This window comes from Lolium rigidum, unplaced genomic scaffold, assembly GCF_022539505.1.
Source record: "Lolium rigidum isolate FL_2022 unplaced genomic scaffold, APGP_CSIRO_Lrig_0.1 contig_31074_1, whole genome shotgun sequence".
NCBI lineage: Eukaryota > Viridiplantae > Streptophyta > Magnoliopsida > Poales > Poaceae > Lolium > Lolium rigidum.
Genome location: NW_025900158.1, coordinates 15,849 through 38,190, shown reverse-complemented (window position 1 = coordinate 38,190; position 22,342 = coordinate 15,849). Strand labels below are relative to the sequence as shown.

Below are 22,342 nucleotides of genomic sequence, written 5' to 3'. Positions count from 1 at the left end.
AAGATCCCGAGGAGTTAGAAGACGATGATGAAGAAGAAGAAGAAGATAAGTACCACCGGCCAAGGTGGTGCCCTGATGGACTCAGCCGTTCCCAAAAGCGTAGGGTTCAGCGACTACGTGGTTTGGAGGAAGCCGAAAGGTTATACCTGCACACGTTAAGGAAGGCGTGGCCTGATCCGGCCGCGAAAATTCAGCGAACTACGGACGAAGAAGGTCGGCCACAAAAGAAAGAGTGGCGCCCCGGACAAAGGAAAGCCGATGATGAGACATCGGCTGGCACAAACATGGTGTTCATCCTTCCGGCGGAGTTTAGTGCTCCGGAATTAGACGAAGCACCTGTGGCACAACTTGATCGCGGCCCACAGCCAGTTATCTTTGAGAAGCCACGAGAAAGGAGCTACAGACACCTGAAGACCCTGTACTTACGAGGTTATATCAATGGGCAGCCTGTCAACAAGATGCTGGTGGACAACGGAGCGGCAGTCAACATTATGCCATACTCCATGCTACGTCGGTTGGGACGCTCTAGCTCAGATCTGATCAAGACCAACGTTACACTGAGCGATTTCAACGGCCAAGCATCTGAAGCACAAGGTGTTCTGAACGTGGATCTGACCGTAGGAAGAAAAACCATCCCTACGACGTTCTTTATTGTCGATAGCAAGAGCACCTACGCTGTCCTGCTAGGGAGAGATTGGATCCACGCCAACTGTTGCATCCCATCCACGATGCACCAATGTTTAATACAGTGGGATGGAGATGAAGTAGAGGTCGTCCAAGCAGATGACTCAGCCGAGATTTCAACGGCTGGCATGAACGTCTGGGAGACGTCAGGCCAAGAGCCACTCTCAGGCATCACTTTGGACGACTGCGAGCGCATCGATGTGACAAAGGACGGGGTGAGGTTGGTCTTATCCACCGGCCTGACCGTGTAACAAGAGCAAAATCTATGGACGTACGTGGCAAGGCCGATCCTTGTGATCGGCCCCAAAAAATATAAAAAGGGATAATCTGGTCTCAAGCATGTCACGTGGTTATAGTAAAGCAAGACCAAGATGTAAACCTTCATTGAGCGATCCAATCAACATGGAGGCCGATTCCAGCAATCGGCCAAAATTATCCTCACCATACGTTCTGCCCGTGTTCAACGTCGATCTAACGGGCGGCGGAAAGCGGGGATACGGGTTTACGTCGGCTGATGAGCTGGAAGAAGTCAACATTGGTCCTGACGGAGCCGATGTTCAAGTACAGTGCTTTGGTTAACTACAGAGCCGATATCTGCAGTTACCTGGCAGATTCGGCTCGGGGGGGCACCTAATCAGATAAACATGTGCGATACATGTGCAGTGAAATATTGGGGGCCGATAGAAAAATCGGCCAGTCCTAATCAGATGAACATGTGCGATACATGTGCAGTGAAATATCGGGGGCCGATAGAAAAATCGGCCAGTAAAAAAAAATGTACACGCAAGTCACAGCCGATGCACAAACATCGACTTGAGAAAATATGCGAAGACAACAGCATACAAGTAAAGCCGATGCACAGCCATCGACTCTAGTACAAATTACAGGATCTACCAGCTGCGTGTTTAAAGCGCGGATTTCGGCTAAGTCGGTCTTCAGTTCAGTTTTGAGGCCTTCTGCTTCCTCGAGGGAGCGAACGATGAGAGCTTCCTTAGCTTCAATGAACTGTTTTGGTACCTGAGCTTTCTCTGCGAGGACCTCCAACCCTTTGTGCAAGATCGCCAGTTCGGCAGTGCTGTCAGATGTGTCAGTTTTGGCGTACAAGGCAGCCTTTTGCTCATTAAGTCGTCGGCATTTTGTCTGCAATATCGGTTTTCAACGGAAAAAGAGGTGATCGGCTCTGGTGTTTCTGCTGTTGGTTTGGCCAAGTTGGCCACCTTCTCAACTACACTCGTAGAAGTTGTTAGGGCCAGAGTGGCGGATGGCATGGGTACCTTCTCAACTTCCCCATTGGAGGTGTCATCAGTCTGCAAAGGGAGAGGTTAGCCGATGAGAACGACAAGGGGTCAACATGCCAAATGAGCCGAGGAGAAGACGAAGTTACATTTGATATCTCCTGGTTTAATGGAGGGGCTTGCGGTTCCTTGTGAGCTCTCTTGATACATCGGCTCTCTGTGCGTAGGCTGCCCTGCCCCGCTCTGATGGGAGTTTGGGAAACGGCAGGTTCAGTGGCTGACCCTTTTCTTGGAAGCCGACGGTGGCAAGTCTGGCTGGCTCTGCGTGGTGGTTTTCTCAGAATTGCCCGAGCTCGAGTCCCTTCAGCTGGACTGTATGCCCTCACTAGAGTTTCCTTCAGGGGGGTCTGTAGAAGAAATATAAGTATGCTGCAGAAGTCTAGGAAGATGGATGAAATCAGTCAAAGCATGGGTGAATCTTACGTGCGAGCCTTCTTGAGATAGAGTAGGGCTTTGGCGCTTCAGAGTCTTCTTGGCAGCTACTTTCCTCACCACTGTTCTCGCCTTGACTGAGGCTCGGGGGGCAGCTGACCTAGTAGACATTCTACTTTTTGAAGCCGATTGGGGTGTCATCGGCTGGCCCTACATGGTGCTGAATTGTTACAGAAGAGGACCACCGGAGCTGTTGGGAGGAATCTGAAAGGGAAGCCGTCATCATCTACAGGGTCTGGACCGTCCTGTTGCGGCAAGGAGATGAAGGAGACTGGATTTTCAAATCAGCCGATGAACAGCCATCGGCTATAGGATTGCAAAGTATTATGGTCAGATATTAAATTACAGTCTGAATTTAAGGAGTGCTTGGATGACTGTCTAAATTGGTATCTGAGTCTGGCTTCATGGGCGTTTGAGGCGAAAAGTCCGATACGTTGCTATCGGTTCTTGGTGCGGCAAATGGAAGACTTGAAATTGGATAAATGGAGAGTCAAATTGGAAGAACAGTTCTTATTGATTCAAAGGAACGGCTTTACAAGAAAGAGCCGATGGCTCTCAAAAGGATCATCCGATGCCTAATGCACTACTACTACTAATCCTATGCTACTAGTCCTGGTCTAAGGGCCGTTGCTGCCCTCGTCGGTGTTGTCGTGGCTGCCGTCGGCGCTGCTGCCGGCGGGCTCCTCGTCACTGCTGCCGTAACCTTCGGCAGGGGCCCCGTACTCCTCCTCGTCATCATCGTCGTCGTCATCATCATCCGACCCGGCACGGAAGCGCTTCATCGGCGGGTACTCGTCGGAGGAGGTGTCCTCCTCCGCTTCCTCATCCTCCTCATCGGAAGAGATGTCTTCGCCCCAGAGAGCATCGTCGTCGTCCTCCTCCTCCGAATCCCCATCAATGAGGAAATGAAGGTTGTCCTCCCCATCGGTCAGGGATTCATCATCCTCTGACCGGACGGAGAAGTCCCGATCCGCCTCGTCCCATCGCTCCGGGCGCGTATGTCCTCCGGCGTCGGCTCGCGGGAGGAAGAAGACCGGTAGGAAAGACCGGAGGAGGAAGAGGAGGAGGAGTCCATGGTGGAAGAAGGGTTTTTTGAGTACTACAGAGGAACAGAGGATGAGGAGGGGATGAATAAGCAAACTGCTCGATGCGGTTAAATAAAAGGGATATGGTGGAGATTCAATGCCACTACGGTTTCCGAGGAAGTGATGTTAAAGCTATCAAATCTTGCAGAGAAGTTGATAAGGCAAGGCATCATGATGAAGCATACTGTGACGGTTCTGCTCTGCCACGACATGACCCGACGAAGAAAAAGCAGAGTGATTTTGGAATTTTCATTTCCAAAACCAGGGGGGCATGTGTTATCACCAGAATTTGACCGGATCAGAGGTGGGCCGCGATTAAGATGGGCTTGAAGAATATACATGGAAGATATACATGAATCGGCCTTGTATACAAAGTTTGGGCTAGTTTGCCCGTGTATACGTAAATATAGTAGGATACGTGTCGGTTAGATAGAATTTGGCTCGTGCACGGTTGGGATTATTCCCACGTTAGAAAGTCTACGGACTATAAATATGTATCTAGGGTTATTGAGAAAGACAACAATCATGTTCATCACAACCCAATCTAGGCGCATCGCCAACCCCTTGTTTCGAGGGTTTCTTCCGGGTAAGCATCATGCTTGCCTAGATCGCATCTTGCGATCTAGGCAGTACACGTTTATTCGCTGTTCATGCGTTGCTCGTGCTTGAAGCCTTGTTGATGGCGAGCAACGTAGTTATCATAGATGTGTTAGGGTTAGCATTGTTTCATCGTATCATATGCTTTCGCCCATGCAACCCTTAGACGTCTAGCCGCCCTTACACCTATCTTAGGTGTAAGGGCGGCACCTCGCTTGATCATTATTTAGTAGATCCGATCCGTTATGATTGCTCCTTGTTCTTCAAGGATTAGTTTAATATCCGCATAGTTAGGCCTTGCAAACGGGTTGAAGGATCCAGTGGCACGTAGGGTGTAGTTTGCTAGCCCTAGATAAGATGTTCCGGGGATCAACTTCATGTTGGTTTTTAGGCCTTGTCTAGGGTCGGTTTATTATCACCATGCGTGGCTGCCAGGCTCAACCACGCGTAGGATGTTCCGATTATGTGGTGAAAACCCTAAATCATCGTAGGTCGTTTTAGCTTTATATTGATCAAGCAGGACCACCATATGATCGTATACCTCATACGATTCATGGGTGGATCGGCTCCTTGAGCCGATTCACAGGACAACCTGAGAGCCGATCGAGGCTCGTATTTAATGTTTACGTGTATGCCATGCGAGAAACTAAGCGAAGCAAATCCATGACCTTCCCGACCAGGTATAGGTCAGGTGGCACGCCCTTGCACCAGCATCGGACGTGCGTGCCGAGGCTTTGCGGGCCGTCGCTCGAGGGACCAGGGCCAGCCGCAGTCCTGGGAGCCTCCCGGCTCTACCGTGTTGCCCGTCGCTGCTCGCCGGTGGGTTTCTGACCGCAACAAATACCGATGCAGGTTTTGATAAACATTTCTTCAAAAGATTGCTTTTATTTCAAAGAGCTATGTCCGTCAGCCTTCACTGGTTTACTAGAACTTCATGGAGCTCCTTTCCGGCCGCGTTCGTAGTTCCATATCCCGGAACAGGGAGTGACTGGTCACAGTTCTTTACACTCTGCAGAGGTGTGTTGCTTTACCCATAAGAGATCTTAACCTTGGTGCCAACCGGGCAGCTTTCCCGTCCACACTTCCTTCGGTGTGAGGCCCGGTATAAGGTCTAGCCAATCATGTTCCTCCGCTACCTCGAACACCCACCCGTTGTTGCATGCCCCGACCCTGGGTCCACGCCGGTCCCATTATTCCCGTAGACTTCAGGGTGGACCCCGACCACGACGTCAATGCAGGGCTCTACAATACATTCCTACGCCGGTAGCTGCAACCCATCATAGACCGCAATACCGTGGGGACTTAAGGCTTCCCCAGCCTACCACTTGTTCTTCGGGCGACAAGTGTCTACGGACAATGCCGTGGGGACTTAAGGCTTCCCCAGCCTACCGCTCGCCCCCGACAGATACAAGTGTCTACGGTAAAGCGCATCCGTTGATGAACAAGAGGTGGAAACACTTTTGACTACTCCGTCCCACTCCGGATCTTATGGTTAACACGGGTATTACGGCACAAGAATCATTGGACGACATTTGTTGTTTAATCCTAGATGGATATAAACCCTTGCAATGGAACCTCCACCATATCAACACAATCCATGGTTCCATTGCCCACCACATAGTCATATTCATAGTTATGAAAATAGTGGTTTTGGTTTTTATGCAATAGTGATAATCATAGTACTTTGCAAGTAATTTGATAAAGATACTCAAATGACATGAGCAAGTGATGAACTTGCTTGAACACTGTAAAGTGTTGCAGTTGGATGGTGTGGACTGACCCTTGTCCTCTGTTGCTGAAAAATAGCATCATTGTCCGATAAGGGCAATGGTTAAAGAAGCAATTATGCATGATTCAGCTTTTAGGGTTGTTCCCCCCCTTTTCTGGTGTTTTATTAATTTATGGGGAAGGTTAATACTAAGAACAGTTTAGGGGTACTCTGTTTAGGGTAAAATACAACCTTGAAATGTTGTCAAGGTGTTTTGAATGTCCAATAATATTTATGGACTTATTTTTAACATTAAAAATATAAAGTATGCCTTAAATGATTAATTTTAATCATTATACTAGGGCTTAGTCATATTTGTCTTTAAAATTCTATTTCATAATTCATTATGATAGAGAATTTTATGCTGAGTGATTTTCATATTTTTAAATATTTTTTTAGAGCTATTAATAATTTTCTATGATTTTTTCAAAGTTTCAGCATTTTTTATTTGTTTGTGAAAACACACAAACACCCCTGGGCCCACCTATCGGTGCAACCCAGTGGGTTAGGTCGAACCGACCGGCCTGGTCCGGCTCGACCAGCCCCACTCCTCTCTCTTCCCCTCACGCGCGACCGAACCCTAACCCTAACCTGCTCTGGCGACCCGCGTCGCATCCGCCGTCGCCGCTCGTTTCCGGCGAGCTCCGCCGGACCTGGCCCCCGCCATGGTGCGCAATCGACGCGCCCCATGACGGCGGTCAATCTTATCCGCGTCGATTTGACGCGGGTGACCTGCTGCTCTCGTCCTCGACCCCCTCTGGTGCTGGGGTTACGGGATCTGCTCGATCCCGGCGTTCCTGGTGCTCCTGGTACTCGGACGCCGCCCTGGCTTCGCCGCTGTGGTGCGGGTGGTGCCGTGGTGCCACCATGGCCTGGCTTGGCCTGGCGCCGCCGCGCTCTGGCGTGTGCCGCCGTGGCCGCCATGGCCGAGCCTGTCTACTTGACCATGGTAAGTGCGCCACCTCTTCTTCTCTACGTGTTCTGTTTCTTCTCCTCCTTCTCCTAGCTTGGTCACTGGCCCGCCTCTACTCATAGAGGTGTGGCCGTGTCGTGATGTTGTTGCTGCGTTGCTGTGTCTGCTCTGTGTCATGGTGCGGTTGCTCTCATCGCTTATGCATATGCTGCTGCTGTGTCTTGCTACCATGGCCATTTCTTACGTATCTATGCTTGTGCTTGTGCTTGCTGCTTCCCTATGTCTCTATTCTTGATGCTATACTTGCCAATTACTCAAGTGTGTTCATATATGTTGCTCTGGCTTGAGTTACGTGTGTATTACTTGCAAATTTGCAAATACCGGAGCAATGGTGTGCTTGTTCCTTGTGCTCAAATTCATGAGCATGCTCAATTGAGCATTGCTGTTGGCTTAACTGTATGATTTAGTGAATAGTGATATGTGCTTTATTTGTTTAGCAAGATCCAGTGGTTCATCAAGCCTTTGATGTGCTTCTGGATACAATCATAATGTTTTTAATTGATTATCTGTGAAGCAATGGTTGGTTAATTTGTGGCTTTGGATGATCCTGGGATCATCAGGGCTTTCTGTTGGCTTATAAATTTGTATGGATTCATTTCAAATGCTGCTGTTGCTTGTGGATCCAGCTCCTCACCAAGTACTGGTGGTTGTTGTTGCTTGTGAAAGCAATACTGGTGGTTGATTGAAGGATTTGATACCCCTGGATGTATCTGTGTGTGGTGTTTTATTTATCTATGCTTGTCAGTGAAGCTTGGATTCCTATTTCTGACAACAGACATGATCTACCTGATGCAGTAGTGATCTGGTGCATCCTATGCCCTATCTGGATGGAAACAAACATGTGTTGGCACCTCCTATGACGCATGAACTCCTTGGAGTGATGATATGCTTCTCTTGTGGCTTTTCTGTGTGGCTAGGTAGTTGTTGTGACCCTAGCAATGCTTGGTGTGCTAGTAAAGGTTGCTCCTACCTCTTCTGTATGCTACTGTGCAATATTACTGGTAGTCATTCATGGGCTTCCAGTATTATTGATGTTGAAATGAAAATAGACATATAAATGTCTATATTCTGATGGTCTTAAAAGGGCTAGTGTAGTCTGGTTATACTTGGATAAGTCTCTGGGATGGTTCTCTTTCCTGTTTCCATTTGGAAGATGCTACCACTATTCTGGTTGGCATAACCATGGGTATAGGCTTGATTGATCCCTGGTCCTTGCCATTTCTACCAAGTTACACTTGGTCTCTGACCAAATGATGATCAAAACAGGGTTACCCCACCCTTTGTGTGCTTGTGATTATGCCTGTGCAATTTATGAACAAAACCATCTGGTTTGTTCATGATGATGTGTATACCTCACTCCAGCTCCTAGAAATGGGTGTTGGTGTAGAGGATTTCTTCTGGTGGATTTGAGTTTGCTTGCCCTGCTCCTCCTTGCAAGCTTGAAGCTACTTGGTTATTTGCTGTGGTGGTGAAGATGTGTTGAACAGCAGTGGCTGTTCAAGCTGTTCTTGTGTTCTTGTGTTCTTGTGACTTACCATGTGAGGCTGCTGTCGATGCAATGGTTAGGGTTTGCTTCAGAAAACCCTTTATACTTGCCCTCTCCCTTTCCTTTATGGTCGACGACCATGCTCGTACTCCTCCCCTGGTCACTATGTGTGTGGAGAGCATGCAGCAACCCCGGTGTGTCTGTTGAGCATGCACACAAGCATTGTGTGCTGCCCTGGTTGTGTGTATGTGAATCCAGACTTGGGACTTGTGCTCGTGGAAAGATCAGCTTCGTGCAGAGTTGATCATATCTGCTCAATTTCCTTTCTTTCTAACCTGCGAAGTGGCTATGCCACTTGGCATAACACTTGTTTTATTTTCTTTGTGTTTGTGTGCAGGGTCAAAATGATGATCAAATGGACATGAAGATCATCAAGCTCAAGATTATCTTGTAGTTTAGGATATTTCATTTATTGGTAATTTTCCTCTTTCTTTTTCTATTTCTTCAATTCATGTAATGTGTTGTAAATTCATATTTCATTTCTGGATATTGTAATTGACATTGTATTTTGTGCGATTATCAATAAAGCTCAAGGTTTTCTCTAATGAGCTTTATTTATTATTTGTATATTTCATTATGTGAATTATTATTATTTACTTAATGAATTTCCTCACAATTGGATTATTAGATATTTATTTAATGTTTGAATTTGAAATTCAAATTCAACTTAGGTTTGAATTCAATCATACAACTTAAATTTGAATTCAGTCATGCAACTTAAATTTGTGATGCAAACTCTCCCCACTCTTCTCAAAACCCTAGTTTAGTTGAATAAGGAACAGGTTTGTCGCACTCTCGAAACCCTAACCCTGTAAGGTGTCGAGAGAGAAACTTGTTCCCCTTCGATGCAGTTTTTGTTTAAAAGCGCGAAATTTCCCCAGAATTTGCAATGCAATGCACATCCCTTTCTAAAATCTACCCCTCGATCGTCTCTAAACCTGGGACATTACAAAAAAATATACTACTTTCTCAATGGATGACCCACATTTTATTGACACAACTTGTCTAGGTCACATGCTAGAGCTATCTCTTGCGTAAGATCCCACTTACACTCTCTCTCATCTTCTCTCCTCCAACTAGACACAAATATATTATTTTAATCCTTGTAGCCAGCTGACTAGAATTTATTGTGCTTCACGAAAATGGCGGTAGTCCTAGTGGGCCTAGTTCTCGCATGCTTTGCGCTTTGTACTGGCCTTGCCTAGGAAAGCGTGCATGCATCTAATCACCGAATGGCATCTCCATGACCTGGTCCGGCCTCATGCCGCCTACCGATCACTCCCTATGTGATCAGTCCATCAATCTCCAATGGAGCTGGCGGCGTGACATGATGATCGGCTAGTTGGACACCACAGACACGACGCCACGCCTGGCGAGAAAAGCTACAAACCGATGAGAACTGCCACACATGGGGTACCGTGGGCTGCACAGCCACCCCCTCTGTCCTCGTAGGCACACATCAGAGAACTGTGTTAGATGTATATATTTGTCTATTGTAGTTTCCCCATATGTTAGGGGACTTTCTGCATATGTGCACCTGTACATGTACTATATATTGTGGCCTTTAGCCCCCTGGTAATACAACAAGCATATTACGCTAACATGGTATCAGAGCAAAATTGATCCTTCTCCTCTAGTCCGTACGGCCGACGTTCAAGCTTGTTCCGGCCGATCAGTTTATCTCTCCTGTGCTCATCTGCCCGACGTCCCTGGCCGATCTCCGCTCCGCCCCGATTCGCCCGACGCCCTCTGCTGCTTGACCCGCGCGACCCGCGGCCGTCCGCCCCGATTCGCCCGACGCCCTCTGCTTCTTGACCCGCGCGACCCGCGGCCGTCCGCCCCGATTCGCCCGCGCGAGGCCGCCTGATTCCGCTGCGCTGGCTTCGATCTCCTGCTCCCTGGCCGCCGGCCCGTTCTCATTGCGTGAGGCCGCCCGCATCAGATCGCCCGCGTGAGTCGGTCAGTTTGGTTGCTGCTTCGATCTTCCCAGGCTGCTTTGGCTGATCGCCCGCGTGAGTCGGTCAGTTTGGTTGCTGCTTCGATCTTCCCAGGCGCCGCTTGCTGCTCAACCTCTCCACGTCCTGCCGTGTGCTGCTCCTTCCTTCGATCTTCCCAGGCGCCGCGTGCTGCTCCTTCCTTCGATCTTCCCAGGCGCCCGATCTCCCTGGTCGGTTGACTTTCATCTGAAAAAAAAAAAAGCAAAAAAAAAAAGAGCAAAAAAAAAAAAAAACTATGTCTTCCTCGGGCTATGTTGCGATCTCTCGCTGCCCGGTGATCTTTGATGGCGCGAATTACCCTGATTTCGCTGCCTTCATGCGCGTCCACATGCGCGGTCTTCGTCTTTGGGGTGTGCTTTCTGGCGAGGTCTCCTGTCCGCCGCGCCCCGTTGCTCCTACGGTGCCTGTTGCACCGCCACCCGTTGCCCTTGCCCCTGATGCTACTCAGGCGGATAAGGATGCAGCCAAGAGTGCTGATGATACTGCTTTGGCTGATTATGACCGGAAGGTCCAGGACCACTCTACTGCCGTTGCGACTTACCGACCGGATCCGACCGAGTACACTCGGTGGATAGATGAGGATGCGCGTGCTTGCCGCTGTTCTCACCTCCAGGTGTTCTGCCTCGGTATGCTCGCTGAGTTTATGGGTCTTCCCACCGCTGCTGCTCGCTGGGCTTTTCTTCATCGGCGCTATCGCCCGTCCGGGGATGCTCTCTACCCGTCCGTGGTCCGCCAGAGCATGCCCTTCAGCAGAGTGATTCTACTATTGATGAGTTCTACACTCGAGTGCTGCTATTTGGCGTCGCCTTGATTCTCTCCGTACAGCTGTGTGTGCCACCCGTCCCTGCTCGTTCGATCGTGCGCGCGGATCCGGAGTTTCAGCGCGTTTTTGAGTTCTTGTCGCGGCTCCGTAAGGAGTTTGAGCCGCGCCGGGCCCAGCTGCTTGCCCGTGGTCGTGTTCCGCTCTCTGAGGTCCTTGCTGAGCTTCGTGCTGAGGAGACTCGTCTTCGTGGTGCTGGTCTTCTTGAGGTTCCCTCTGTTCTTGCTGCTCGTGGCCCTTCTGTGCCTCTCTCCATGTTCGTGTTATCACTTGTTCTCAGTCGTTGCCCTCCATATATATGTCCTAATTGTTGATATCCGAGAAAACCCGTTGTCTTTGATTTCAATCACGTTTGAAAAGGTTTTAAATAGCGCACAATTTCACCGGTTTTCGCGCAACAGAGGATTTGGACCCTCCACGCTATATTTGACAGAAAATGGTCGCTACAGTGCTAAACACGAAATAACACGCTAAATCGCGCTAAAACGCATAACACGTAGCGGCACTAAAACGTTTAGCTGCAAAAAAACAAATGTCCAAAACTGCAGGCCAACCCATCGGCCCAAAGGTCCAATTTCCCCACCGAAGCTAAATACCTAAAGCACATATACGTACCGCAAAACCTAGCCTAAATCCCAGTTTAACAGTTCCCCACGGAAGCAACAGGCGGCGGCTGCCTCTTCCAGCGTGACGACGGTATCCGTTGCTTCCTCCCATAGGGTGCCATCGGCTACTTCCTCCGGCTCGGTTGTCGGAGACGCTGCAGGCAAATCACCCAGGTTAGAGCTGACTAGAACCTCCTCCTCATCCTGATTTGTATATGCCTAGATGTATTGAACTATTGATCTGTAAATGACTAGATTGGTAGTGTACAAGCTATCCTCCGATTTGCAGATGAAGCCATGCATACTTCTTCCGATTATGAATGACTGCTTTCACTTCTATTGTTGCCTCCTTGGCTAGTATGTCTTAAAAGGTCCTGGAAATCTACTTTGAACGATCTGGTTATGTAATTAGTCTGCTGGACAAGATTTTAGTTGCCGAAATCCTTAACATTTGCATGTATTTTTGCAAAACGTTATTTTATATATAGCGTGCTATAACATGCATAGCGTTTGGAGAAGGTCCTCACTAAATGAAATAGCGCGCTATTTAAAACCTTGGTTTGAACATGAAATGTTTGCAGCTCTTAAACATGTTATTGTTCTTCTCGTGCTATCTTGAGATATTAGAATCCTCACGGATCAACATTGGATATGGATTTACCCGGAAAAAGAATTGCAGATGGATTACTTCGGCAGTCATTGACAAGTTCTTTTATGAAGGTGGTTTTGAGATCATTCTGGTCAGCTGCATAACTGGTATCTCGACACCACAAAACTGCTCTTCTCTTTCTACAGCGGCACTGGGAATTGTTCTTGATAAGGTACGTGAATATGTGCTTTCCAAATTGTCCTGTCTTTGAAGCATAGGCCACCCAAGTGTCCTACTAGCTCTTCCTTCGCTCAAAGGACACTAATTCCATAGCCACATGCGTGAGGATGCAAAAGGCACCGGATCCAGTTGAGTAGACACTCCAAATCAAATAGAACAAATTACAGAATTATAATTATTTCCCACTATCTTGGTGTTTGACCTGCTTATATAGGTCAATTCAAAGCATATTCTGGTTCAGCAACTTGTTGCGATACCTGCTTGTCAGTGAGTTCTGGTGATAGAAAGTCTGCGAATGGGCGAGCAATTCATCATTTGGCATTCGAGAGGTTGGATTTCTACGAATCTTCTAAGAGAATGGGCAATATCTAGGATTCTCAGGATCGTTAATGATATAGATGGACCATGCTATCGCATTGCTTTGCTTGGATATATTGTAAAAGCAGGCCATCTTTTCTGAAGTATGTAGGGAATATGTATTTGACATCATATAAAGAATTAAAACAATTATAAAACGGAATAAATTGGTATTTAGAGGGAAAACTACTTCATGAATGGCATATCAGTGAAAGCAAAGTTTGTTTTTCTTTGCGTTATTGTCTTGCTTGAAAGTCTGAACAGGACCATGATGCTTTTGTAAAGTCTGCAACTATTATGTTCCTCTTTCAGTTATTTTGCTGCTATTGATTTCTTTTCAAATTCTCCCATACCTGTTTCTTTTGATAAACCACATATTTTCCGTTAATGCACTTTGTTTGAGATATAATTTTGTCACTGTTTTACAAATTTGAACTATGTACTAATTTGCCAGAAACATAACACTAATGTGATCAGTAGTTGCACTCAGTACAAAGATGCTCCTAAATACCTTCATCTCATATTCACCACAATAATAGACTGCTTCTTAAATAATATTTTCATAGTTGATGATCTAGATACCTACGTAGCATGCCTCACAGGAGTGATTTGATCAAAAGTAGGTAATTTTGTTCCGTCAAGATTCTTAAAATTTCTCTGATGTACAATTGACACCTGCCATTTGCAGTATACACATTTGGTATGTAATATCCTTCCCATGTGTAGCATGGGTCCTTTCTTTTCGGAAACAAGTTACATGCTGCCACATATAAGATCTCTTGATACCCACTTTGCGTGGAATTCATACCCGCTTTTAGATGCTCCTTATCCAGAAATAAATTCCACCTTTCTGGCTCGTATGGAAAGATGAGTAACAATTCAAATTACAAAAGGCGATTTCGGAGCGCGGCATCCCATACCTCTCAATATCTGATGAGGTGTGCGGAGCTTGCTTTTGGTGAGATTCCATACAAGCAGGATAAGAGTTAGTGTGGGAGGCCATTGCTGTTCATAGGTGCCCTCAGTATGGAATCACGCTTCTTCTCAACGCTGACTTGGCCTGAGGACGATGTGATTCCCAGGATGGCCACCATGCGCGCTGATAACACTCTGACGTTGTGACTTGTGAACCGCGCGGCCATCTTATCTTAATAGGAGGTAATAAAACTCTACCTTGAAGAGTGATCTATATGTATGGTGAACTTTCACATATTTTCTGTGAACCACAAAAATATACTGAACAACATATAGTGATTATTACTGAAGAGGGTAGTAGACCCAAACTAGCTTCATTGTTTGATCCAATAATATCAGCTTATATGGCAAACCGATAACAAGGGGATAAATTTCGAAATGTCCTTTTAGCTCAGAGCACACTAAAATCTCGGGAGCTTTTCAAATAAATAAAACAAACTTCTTTTGAAGATATAAATGTTTATGAAAACATATACTAGTAGATATAGATGTCTAGTATGTATGACTAAATTTTGATTAATATGTTTTCATCCATGATCTACAAAAAATACAAATATAGGGAGCAAATCGGTTTTTGTTTGCCTTTTGATATCAAAATTTTGTGATTTATTGTGTATCCAAACATACAACGTATTATTTAAAAAACCGAGCAGATATTTTGAACTCATTTGTATGTATTTATGAAAACAACAGAATTGTTTCAAACAGCATTTTGGTTTTAAAAATCCGGAGCTCACTAGATCGCGAGAGCCAAAATACTGCACCTGGGGAAATGGTTCTTGAGCAAAGTTCAAAAGATAACAACATTGATCCGCATTGCTTGTTCAATTTGGCTACTTCGTTATAACGGCATACATATTTTTGACTAAACCTACTAGAATCCCAACTCTCCCCAATATTTTGCCGAATATATGGCAGATGTTAATTGTGTTTCCCATGCATGTTCCGATCTTTGGATAACACCAACACATGTCATCTCTGACTCTGACTACTGTTCCATGTTTTTTTGCGGGTATCTACTGTTCCATGCATGTTGGTATCTTGAAAGTTGTTTTGGATTTCTACATAATTTTTATACAACCTTGGATCACTCTTAATTACCATAACCGTTGTTGTTGAATTGTTTCTGAAATAAATCATTTCTGTGCTTTGACCAGAATGTTCATCTGAATCCCTAAAGTACTGCTACTAGTACTTTCCCGTATCTTCTACAGCATGCAAAAACCTTGTCTACTAAAAAGACCGTGATCTCAGCAGCATCTCTCTCTCGTCTGACTTGTGAAGTTGGATAGAAGAGAACTTCTAAGACTAAGACCTCCAGGCCTTATCTGCACAACACATTGACCCTTTCGGCATCAGGTTGCTGCATCGACATTGCCATCAAAATATTCGATACTACTCCACACTAGACCCGTATGTGTTGTCGCCAGAAGCGAGCGTTGGCCGTTATCCGACCCCTTCGTATAACCTTTTTCAGGTCAGATTGCAGCGTGATCTCATCTTACCATTGCGCATTTCCATGCCTATATAAGCAAGCTCACAACACCCAACTGCAGGCACAGCTCACTAGCTAACTCAAAGCCTTGTACGCAAGCAGCACTCCTACTAAGCTTTCTCAGCAAAGCACATTTTTCAGAGCAAGCGATCTTCCGATGGACATGGTAACGAAGCTGGCAGGACAGCGAGCGGTAGTGATCTTCAGCATGAGCTCCTGCTGCATGTGCCACACGGTGATGCGCCTCTTCCGCGAGCTCGGGGTGAACCCCACGGTGGTGGAGCTGGACGAGAACCCGAGGGGAAAGGAGATGGAGAAAGCGCTGGCCAAGCTCCTGGGCCGCAACCCCGCCGTGCCGGCGGTGTTCATCGGCAGCAGGCTCGTGGGGTCCACCGACAAGGTCATGTCCTTGCACCTCAGCGGCAACCTCGTCCCGCTGCTCCGCAATGCAGGTGCTATCTGGGTGTAGATTTTTGCATTCAGGTGGTAATGGAGAATAATGTATCCATGCATGGGTACGTGCTTTGTATCAAGCGATGCTGGAGATTAACAGTAGTAGTACGGTACCCCATTAAGTCGAGAGAGTATGCAGGCCTTTTTTGCACTGCAATAATCTGTAGCGAGGGGGACTGTATAATACTAAAACATCTCCTGGTACATATTTTGTCTTCAGCTGTAATTTTGTAGAAACTATGCACCAGTGCCATAGAGTACCTCCACCTATATCTCGTGAGTTCAAAACAGCCTATATGCCTAAAAAGTAAGGAAAAGACATCAGTGGATGAATAATTTCTTTCCCATAATGTCTCGTGTCAACACCCGGATTTTTTAAGTCCAGATGCCTATTATGCCCTACATCGCAATCCCAGGAATATTGTTGTTGCGAGACATAATAGTTGAATATCATAGAGTCATCATTTATTACAACACATAATCGTCTTACAAAGGTAGATCACATGATCCAAAATTACAATAGTAGTTGATCTATCGATCAACGAACATCACAAATAGCGGAAGCGAAGTAGTAGTGGCTATCTAATCCACAGGCCAACGCTTGACGTCGAGAGCGGTCCTAGTTGTCGTAGACGTCCTGCTGTCCATCTTCCTCGTACCGCGGTTCACCTTCATAGTCCGGCCATTTGAATAGCCAGGGACAAAGCCATGAGTACTTTTAAAGTACTCGCAAACTAATACTAGTGTAAGCACTATCAACTATAGTAAGGGGGTGCTAAGCTCTAAGTTTATTTGCATAAAGCCAAGTTTATTTCATAAACATTTAGAAAAGACTCTTCATTTGCTAAACTAACTCAAGTGGGAACATTAGTGTCATTCCCACAACTCTGTTGTGATTCAATTCAAAATCACCATTCACCTTTCAAATTCAAGTCCCAAGTCATATGTCACATTTTTGAAAATGGTCCGATGACGGAACAGTATGGCCTTCCCAACCGTCCATAACCGTGGACACGGCTATTCGAATAGTTCTACACTCGCAGAGGTCGTACACTTGTGCCACAATATTTGCAATAATCCGTCGTGGTTAATCGGCCCTGATTTACCATACTCCGTATGCGGACTACCAACCATAACCTTTCACTTACATACTCTAGTATAGGCACCTCTCCCCATGAGCTTGGCCTCCCGGTGAAAACCGCGGTCAACCCGGGAACTGCACAGGGCTTGGGCCGGACATTCACCTCATTCCACGTCATATCGTATTGTTTTGTTTGTTGTAGAGGCAGCCCTCGGCCTAACCCCGATGACGCTTGTTTAGAGGGAACCCATACTAAAGCACATAAATTTCTAGTTAAGCCCTTACCCATATTGGGTATTGTGGGGGTACTTTCAAATTGGAATGGTATCGCATCCGAACCCAACCATCAGTTTTTGTAAAATTCACCAAGTCATTCACCAGTCATATTCACCTTAAAAATCTTTCAATAGAATGAATCATCATTCCAAGGTTTTTCAAAGTCATTCATTTCACATGATCCCATCTAGAGTAGTCAATTCTATTTGTTTAGCACTAGCAACTAGTCATGAGGGGTGCTAACTAGCTTGTCTTGCTCTAGGATAACTTTGATGCTCTTGTTCTACTCTATATCTAAACCAAGTGAATCATGAATCAAAAAGGTAAACTTTGATAAACAAAATTTAGAAAAGCTTGTAAAGTAAAAACTTGGGATAGGAGCATTAAGCATAAAGTAAAAATATTGGTGCCTTGCTCTTGTAGAGCTTTGCACAAGGGAACCTTGCAAGAGTGTTAGCTTGCCTTGATTGGTGTATTGATCAAAGTTTTCTGGCTCTTCCTCCTGGTAGAATACCTCCTCCTCTTGATAGTCTCCGGTACTAGCGTCTAAAAACGAATACGAGGATACAATCACCAAACAATACTTAAGTACTCTTAATTAGCCTTAATGGCTCACTCAAATGATTTAGCATCACTACTTAACATATATCCAACAATTATTCTAGGGTTTATTTAATATTAGGAAAATAATTTCCTCTCATTAAAAATTGGAATTAGGGTTTCTCTTGGTTTGGAGAAATAATTTCCTCTTATTGAATTCTTCTTAAGATTTAATTTCTCTTATGAATAACATATGACCTAGGTTGACCAAAGTCAACCTCTTTATACTTATCATTTGAGAAAAATTGATTTAAATGAGGTTCCATACCTCATGCAATTTAATACTAACATGGTAGTGATTTAATGCCACCAAATAATTCAATATGAGATTATTAGACCATGGTCACTACCTCATGTTGAATTACTTGAGAACAAGATTTAAATGAGAGGGATACCTCTCCTATGGTTTAACACATAGTTGTAACTAATTTAATAAAAACCACTATTGAGGTGATGCAATACTTATTCAAATAACCAGGGATGATCCCATGTTGACCAAGGTCAACACTTCATACTTAGCATTTGAGAATAGGGATTTAAATGGGATTCATCATCTCATGTGGTTTAAATAACTAGTGCAATTAAAAAACTATGTTGGTTTAAATTCTACAAGTGAGCAAGTATGAGCCTAAGCATTTAAAGGTCAACACAATACTTCACAACACTTGTGAGAATGATTTAAATGAGGTGCTACACCTCATTGGTTTAAATTCTAAAATTTGGATATGGTTTAAAAGGGCTAGTATTGACTACATAGCCAATATTTTGATTCTAGCCCATGATCATGTACAGAACCCATATCATATTTTTACATAGTAAATTAGGGTTTGTTAAATGTGAATTATTGCAATTGGATTCACTTCAAAATTCAAAGTGGTTGATTTTTAAGATTTATTTGAATACCGAAAAGTCTCTGTTTTGTCATTTTTGCTATTCAAAATCTACACCACATATGAGGTTGAATCCAGTGGGGTTGGTTAGGGCAAAACATAAGCTTTCTGAATATATAAAATTTACTAAAATTGAGTTTGTAGAAATTGAACTATTCAAATTTGAAGTGTGCAGCAGTATTGGATTTGAACTAAATGGATTAAACCAAATTTAAATTATCGGGCCACGCGGGAAAACCTAACGGCCCGCAGAGAGGGAGGGGAGTTGGGCTGGCCCAGCCTATGCGTCCGGCGCTAGCGGGCCGCCTGACCGGATGGGGCCCGGCGTCGGTGGTTTAATTCTCCGAAACGGTATGCTTTGTTGTGGACCGTAGGATCAAAAGAGGATCTAACGACGCGAGTCGTCGTCTACGTCGACGAGCGGCGGCACGAGCACGGCAAGGGTTTGGTGCTGGCGGCTTACCGGAGCTCCGGCGAGGCACGCGAGGGTTCGCGGTGGCGTTGTCGAGGACGAGGAGGCAGAGGGTGGTCGCGGCGAGCTTGGGGTGGAGGAAATCAACGGCGGCGCTGAGCTTCTGTGGCGGCGGACTCCGTCCAAATTCCGGCGATGGTGGGCGTAATTGAGGTGGAGAAGGGGTCGAGGAGAGCGAGTGAGAAGAGGGGAGGCCGATGGTGTGCTCGGTTAGCTCGGGGAGGGGCTCTATTTATATGAACGCGAGGTGACCGAGGGGTGCGGAAGAAGTCGATCATGGCGACGGCGTTCTGCGGCGCGAAGAGGCAAGCTACGATGCGCGGCGTGTAGGCGACCGCTAGGCGGTGCTAGAGCGCTTGATCGCAAGCCTAATGATGGTCCGTGGCGAGCTGGCGACGGAGGTGTCCTTGCGGTACCGCGGCGGCAGCATGTTGATCATGGCGTGGGCGTCGGTGCTTCCGCGAGCCGCAGGGCGTGTCCGGGAGGGTACGGGTGTGGTGGTGATCGCGCATGCTCGAGAGGAAAAGGGAGAGAAGGACGAGGGCGTCCAGGCGAGCGGCGTACTGCGGCGTCCAGTGTCGTGCTGGTGCACGCTCTGGCGCGTCCGTGCGTGGTGATCACGATGCGTTCTCGTGCGTGTCGTGTTCCTTTTGATATTAGATCATGTCCAGTATGCTCAGTGCTGAGAGGGGAGCTAGTTTGGCAAGGTTTTGTAGAGAGGAGAGGACCAGGGTAGGGTGGAGCGTGGTGGTGAGCACCATGATGGCATGTGGTGGCATGGAGGTCCTTTGGGCATCTTCTCTGTCCATTTGTGCAGTGGTTAGGTTCGGTGGGAGCAGGCATGACTAAGGGACAAGGGGAGAGTGACCAAAGAAGTGGAAAGGCAGGGGTTGGCATGGTGGTGTCCTTTTCAATGGCATGGTTTGGCATAGGTCTTATGTGCATGATTTCTTGTGTAACAAATGTGCTGCAAGTTTGGTTGTGATGAGTGGAGTGTGTATGACCGGAGGCACAAGGTGGAGAGGCTAGTTGGGTGCACTTTGGATTAATTTCAAAAAGTACATGAGGTACATGAAATGATGAGGCATGCTTGAGAGGATGCTCATGGCCAAGGAGGGGTCACTCATTGAGGTGCTTTCAGAGTACCATTGTGTACTATCAAGGATGGAAAGAGAGGGAGAGAGAAAAAGTGATAAAGTGAGGGGTAAAGGGGTTGTACCTTTATTCTCCTCTATGTGTACTTCTTACTCCAAAGCAAAAATTCTTTCTTGTGTGTAAATTTGGACAAATGGCTGCATGGATGTGCTCTATATGATGTTGGGCAACTACATGTGACATTGGTTTGAAATTTGGAGAGGTTTTGCAAAGTTTCAAAATTGAGGTCGATCTTCACTTTGCTTCACATACCCTAATTGTCACATTTATACTGGTCAACCTAGTCAACTCTAGCCATAGTGGTCAACATGAAAGTTACTTACCTTGACCTGGTCTTGGATGACATGGCTTTGGTTGACCAAGTTTGGTTGAAGAAAAGTCAAATGCAGGGGTGTAAAGTAGTGAAGATTTTATAAATGGGTCATATGACCATTATCACATGTATGCAAGATTCTTGATTTTCTTGGGTTTGATTCTTGATCCAAAGATGCATTTGTTTTGGTTTATCAAATTGAAGCATTTTAGAAGCAAGGGAGCAAGCAATTATGGCTTTGGTGAAGGATTTGCATTTTGGCATATGGTGTATGTGAGGGAATTTTGGGGATTCTCTCACTATGTGATTTCTCTCCATTTGATTTGACTTTGGTTGACTCTAATGTGGTTCTTATTAGTTTAGAAACATTTTAAGATCATTGAACCCAATTCAAAAGGTCTTGTTCAAAGATTTGCAAAAATGGCCACAACACATAAGAGGTGATGTGTCAATTTTTATTAAACTTGTAAATTGTTGATCTTGCTTTACTACAACATGGGTTAGGGTCCATTTAGCATTAGATTAGGTTTAGAAAAGGTTTCACATCATTTGGTCAAGGTTTAAAGTCATAGGGCAAAATTTGGTGAAATGGCTATGTGTCACATATGCCTCTATGCATATGTTGCATGTGATTTTAAATTTGACTTGGCTTGACCCAAATGGTGTTGTTGAGTGTTGAAATGGTATATGGAAGTGATCCAACCATTCACAACAAGTCCTAGGGTCAATCTTCTCCAATTCACAAATTTGCACTTTTGCTCTCATATGCCTCTATGGCATTTTTAGTTTCTTTTTAATTTCTTTGGGAAACACTTGGATTTGATTTGATAAGCCTTTGGTAAGGTGTATGAAGGTTTTCCAAACCTCTATGCAAAGTGGAAAGGTTTAGGGTAAAGATTTATAATTATAGTCATAGGCACATATGCCTTTTTCTTATTTAATTTCTTTTTATTTCATTTTAACTAGGATGATGAAAGAGGGGTGAGGTTTAGGGTTTAAGTTTATTTCAAACTACTATAACAATCAATCATCGCAATAGCACAAGAATTAAACAAGATCACTATGTATCATACTTCATTTAATAAAAGTTTTTGTTGGTTCCAAAATTTGGAACTAGTGAAATTCATTTGTTTTATTTTGAAATTCTTGGGATGTTACAAACCCTTCCCCCTTAAACAAATCTCGTCCCGAGATTTTAAGAAAAGTTAGGTTCCTAAGAGAGATTGAGCATTTTATTAACAGGAAGACATACTTGGCATGTTCTGGGGTGCTTCCTGAGCTTCAGTGGCAGTCATGTGGTAGAGGTGGCCGTTGTTGTTGTTATGGTTCCTTCTACCGGCAAAACGGCGCTGTTGCTGGGCAGGTGCTGCGGTATTGGCGGCAATCTTGGCAAGCTTCTTGGGGCACTCATTGGAGTAGTGGCCCACAACTCCACATTCATAGCAGTTGATCGTGGACTTGTCCTTCGGGTTGACGGGGATGGCATTGCTTCCAGTCCTCGGGCCAGTATTGGTGTTGTTGTTCCCATTGTTGCTGTTGCTGTTGGGGTTGTTGTTGTTGTGGTTGCCTCCGGGCTTCGGGGGTCCTCCGTTGTTGTTGGGGTAGTTGGGGCGATAATTCTGAGCAGGGGGCTTGTTGTATCTT

At 45.6% G+C, this 22,342-nt stretch overlaps 1 protein-coding gene across 1 annotated transcript; it reads left to right on the top strand.

Moving 5' to 3' along the window:
- The first annotated feature begins 15,507 nt into the window (after positions 1-15,507).
- LOC124680935 (glutaredoxin-C1-like) lies at positions 15,508-16,115 on the top strand. The gene has a single exon (XM_047215950.1). The coding sequence runs from the start codon at positions 15,616-15,618 to the stop codon at positions 15,925-15,927; it is 312 nt and encodes a 103-aa protein (XP_047071906.1). The 5' UTR covers positions 15,508-15,615; the 3' UTR covers positions 15,928-16,115.
- The last annotated feature ends 6,227 nt before the right edge of the window (positions 16,116-22,342 follow it).

Bases quoted from the DNA above. Each gene is read 5' to 3' on its own strand.
- LOC124680935 (XM_047215950.1), top strand. From the start codon at position 15,616: ATGGACATGGTAACGAAGCTGGCAGGACAGCGAGCGGTAGTGATCTTC.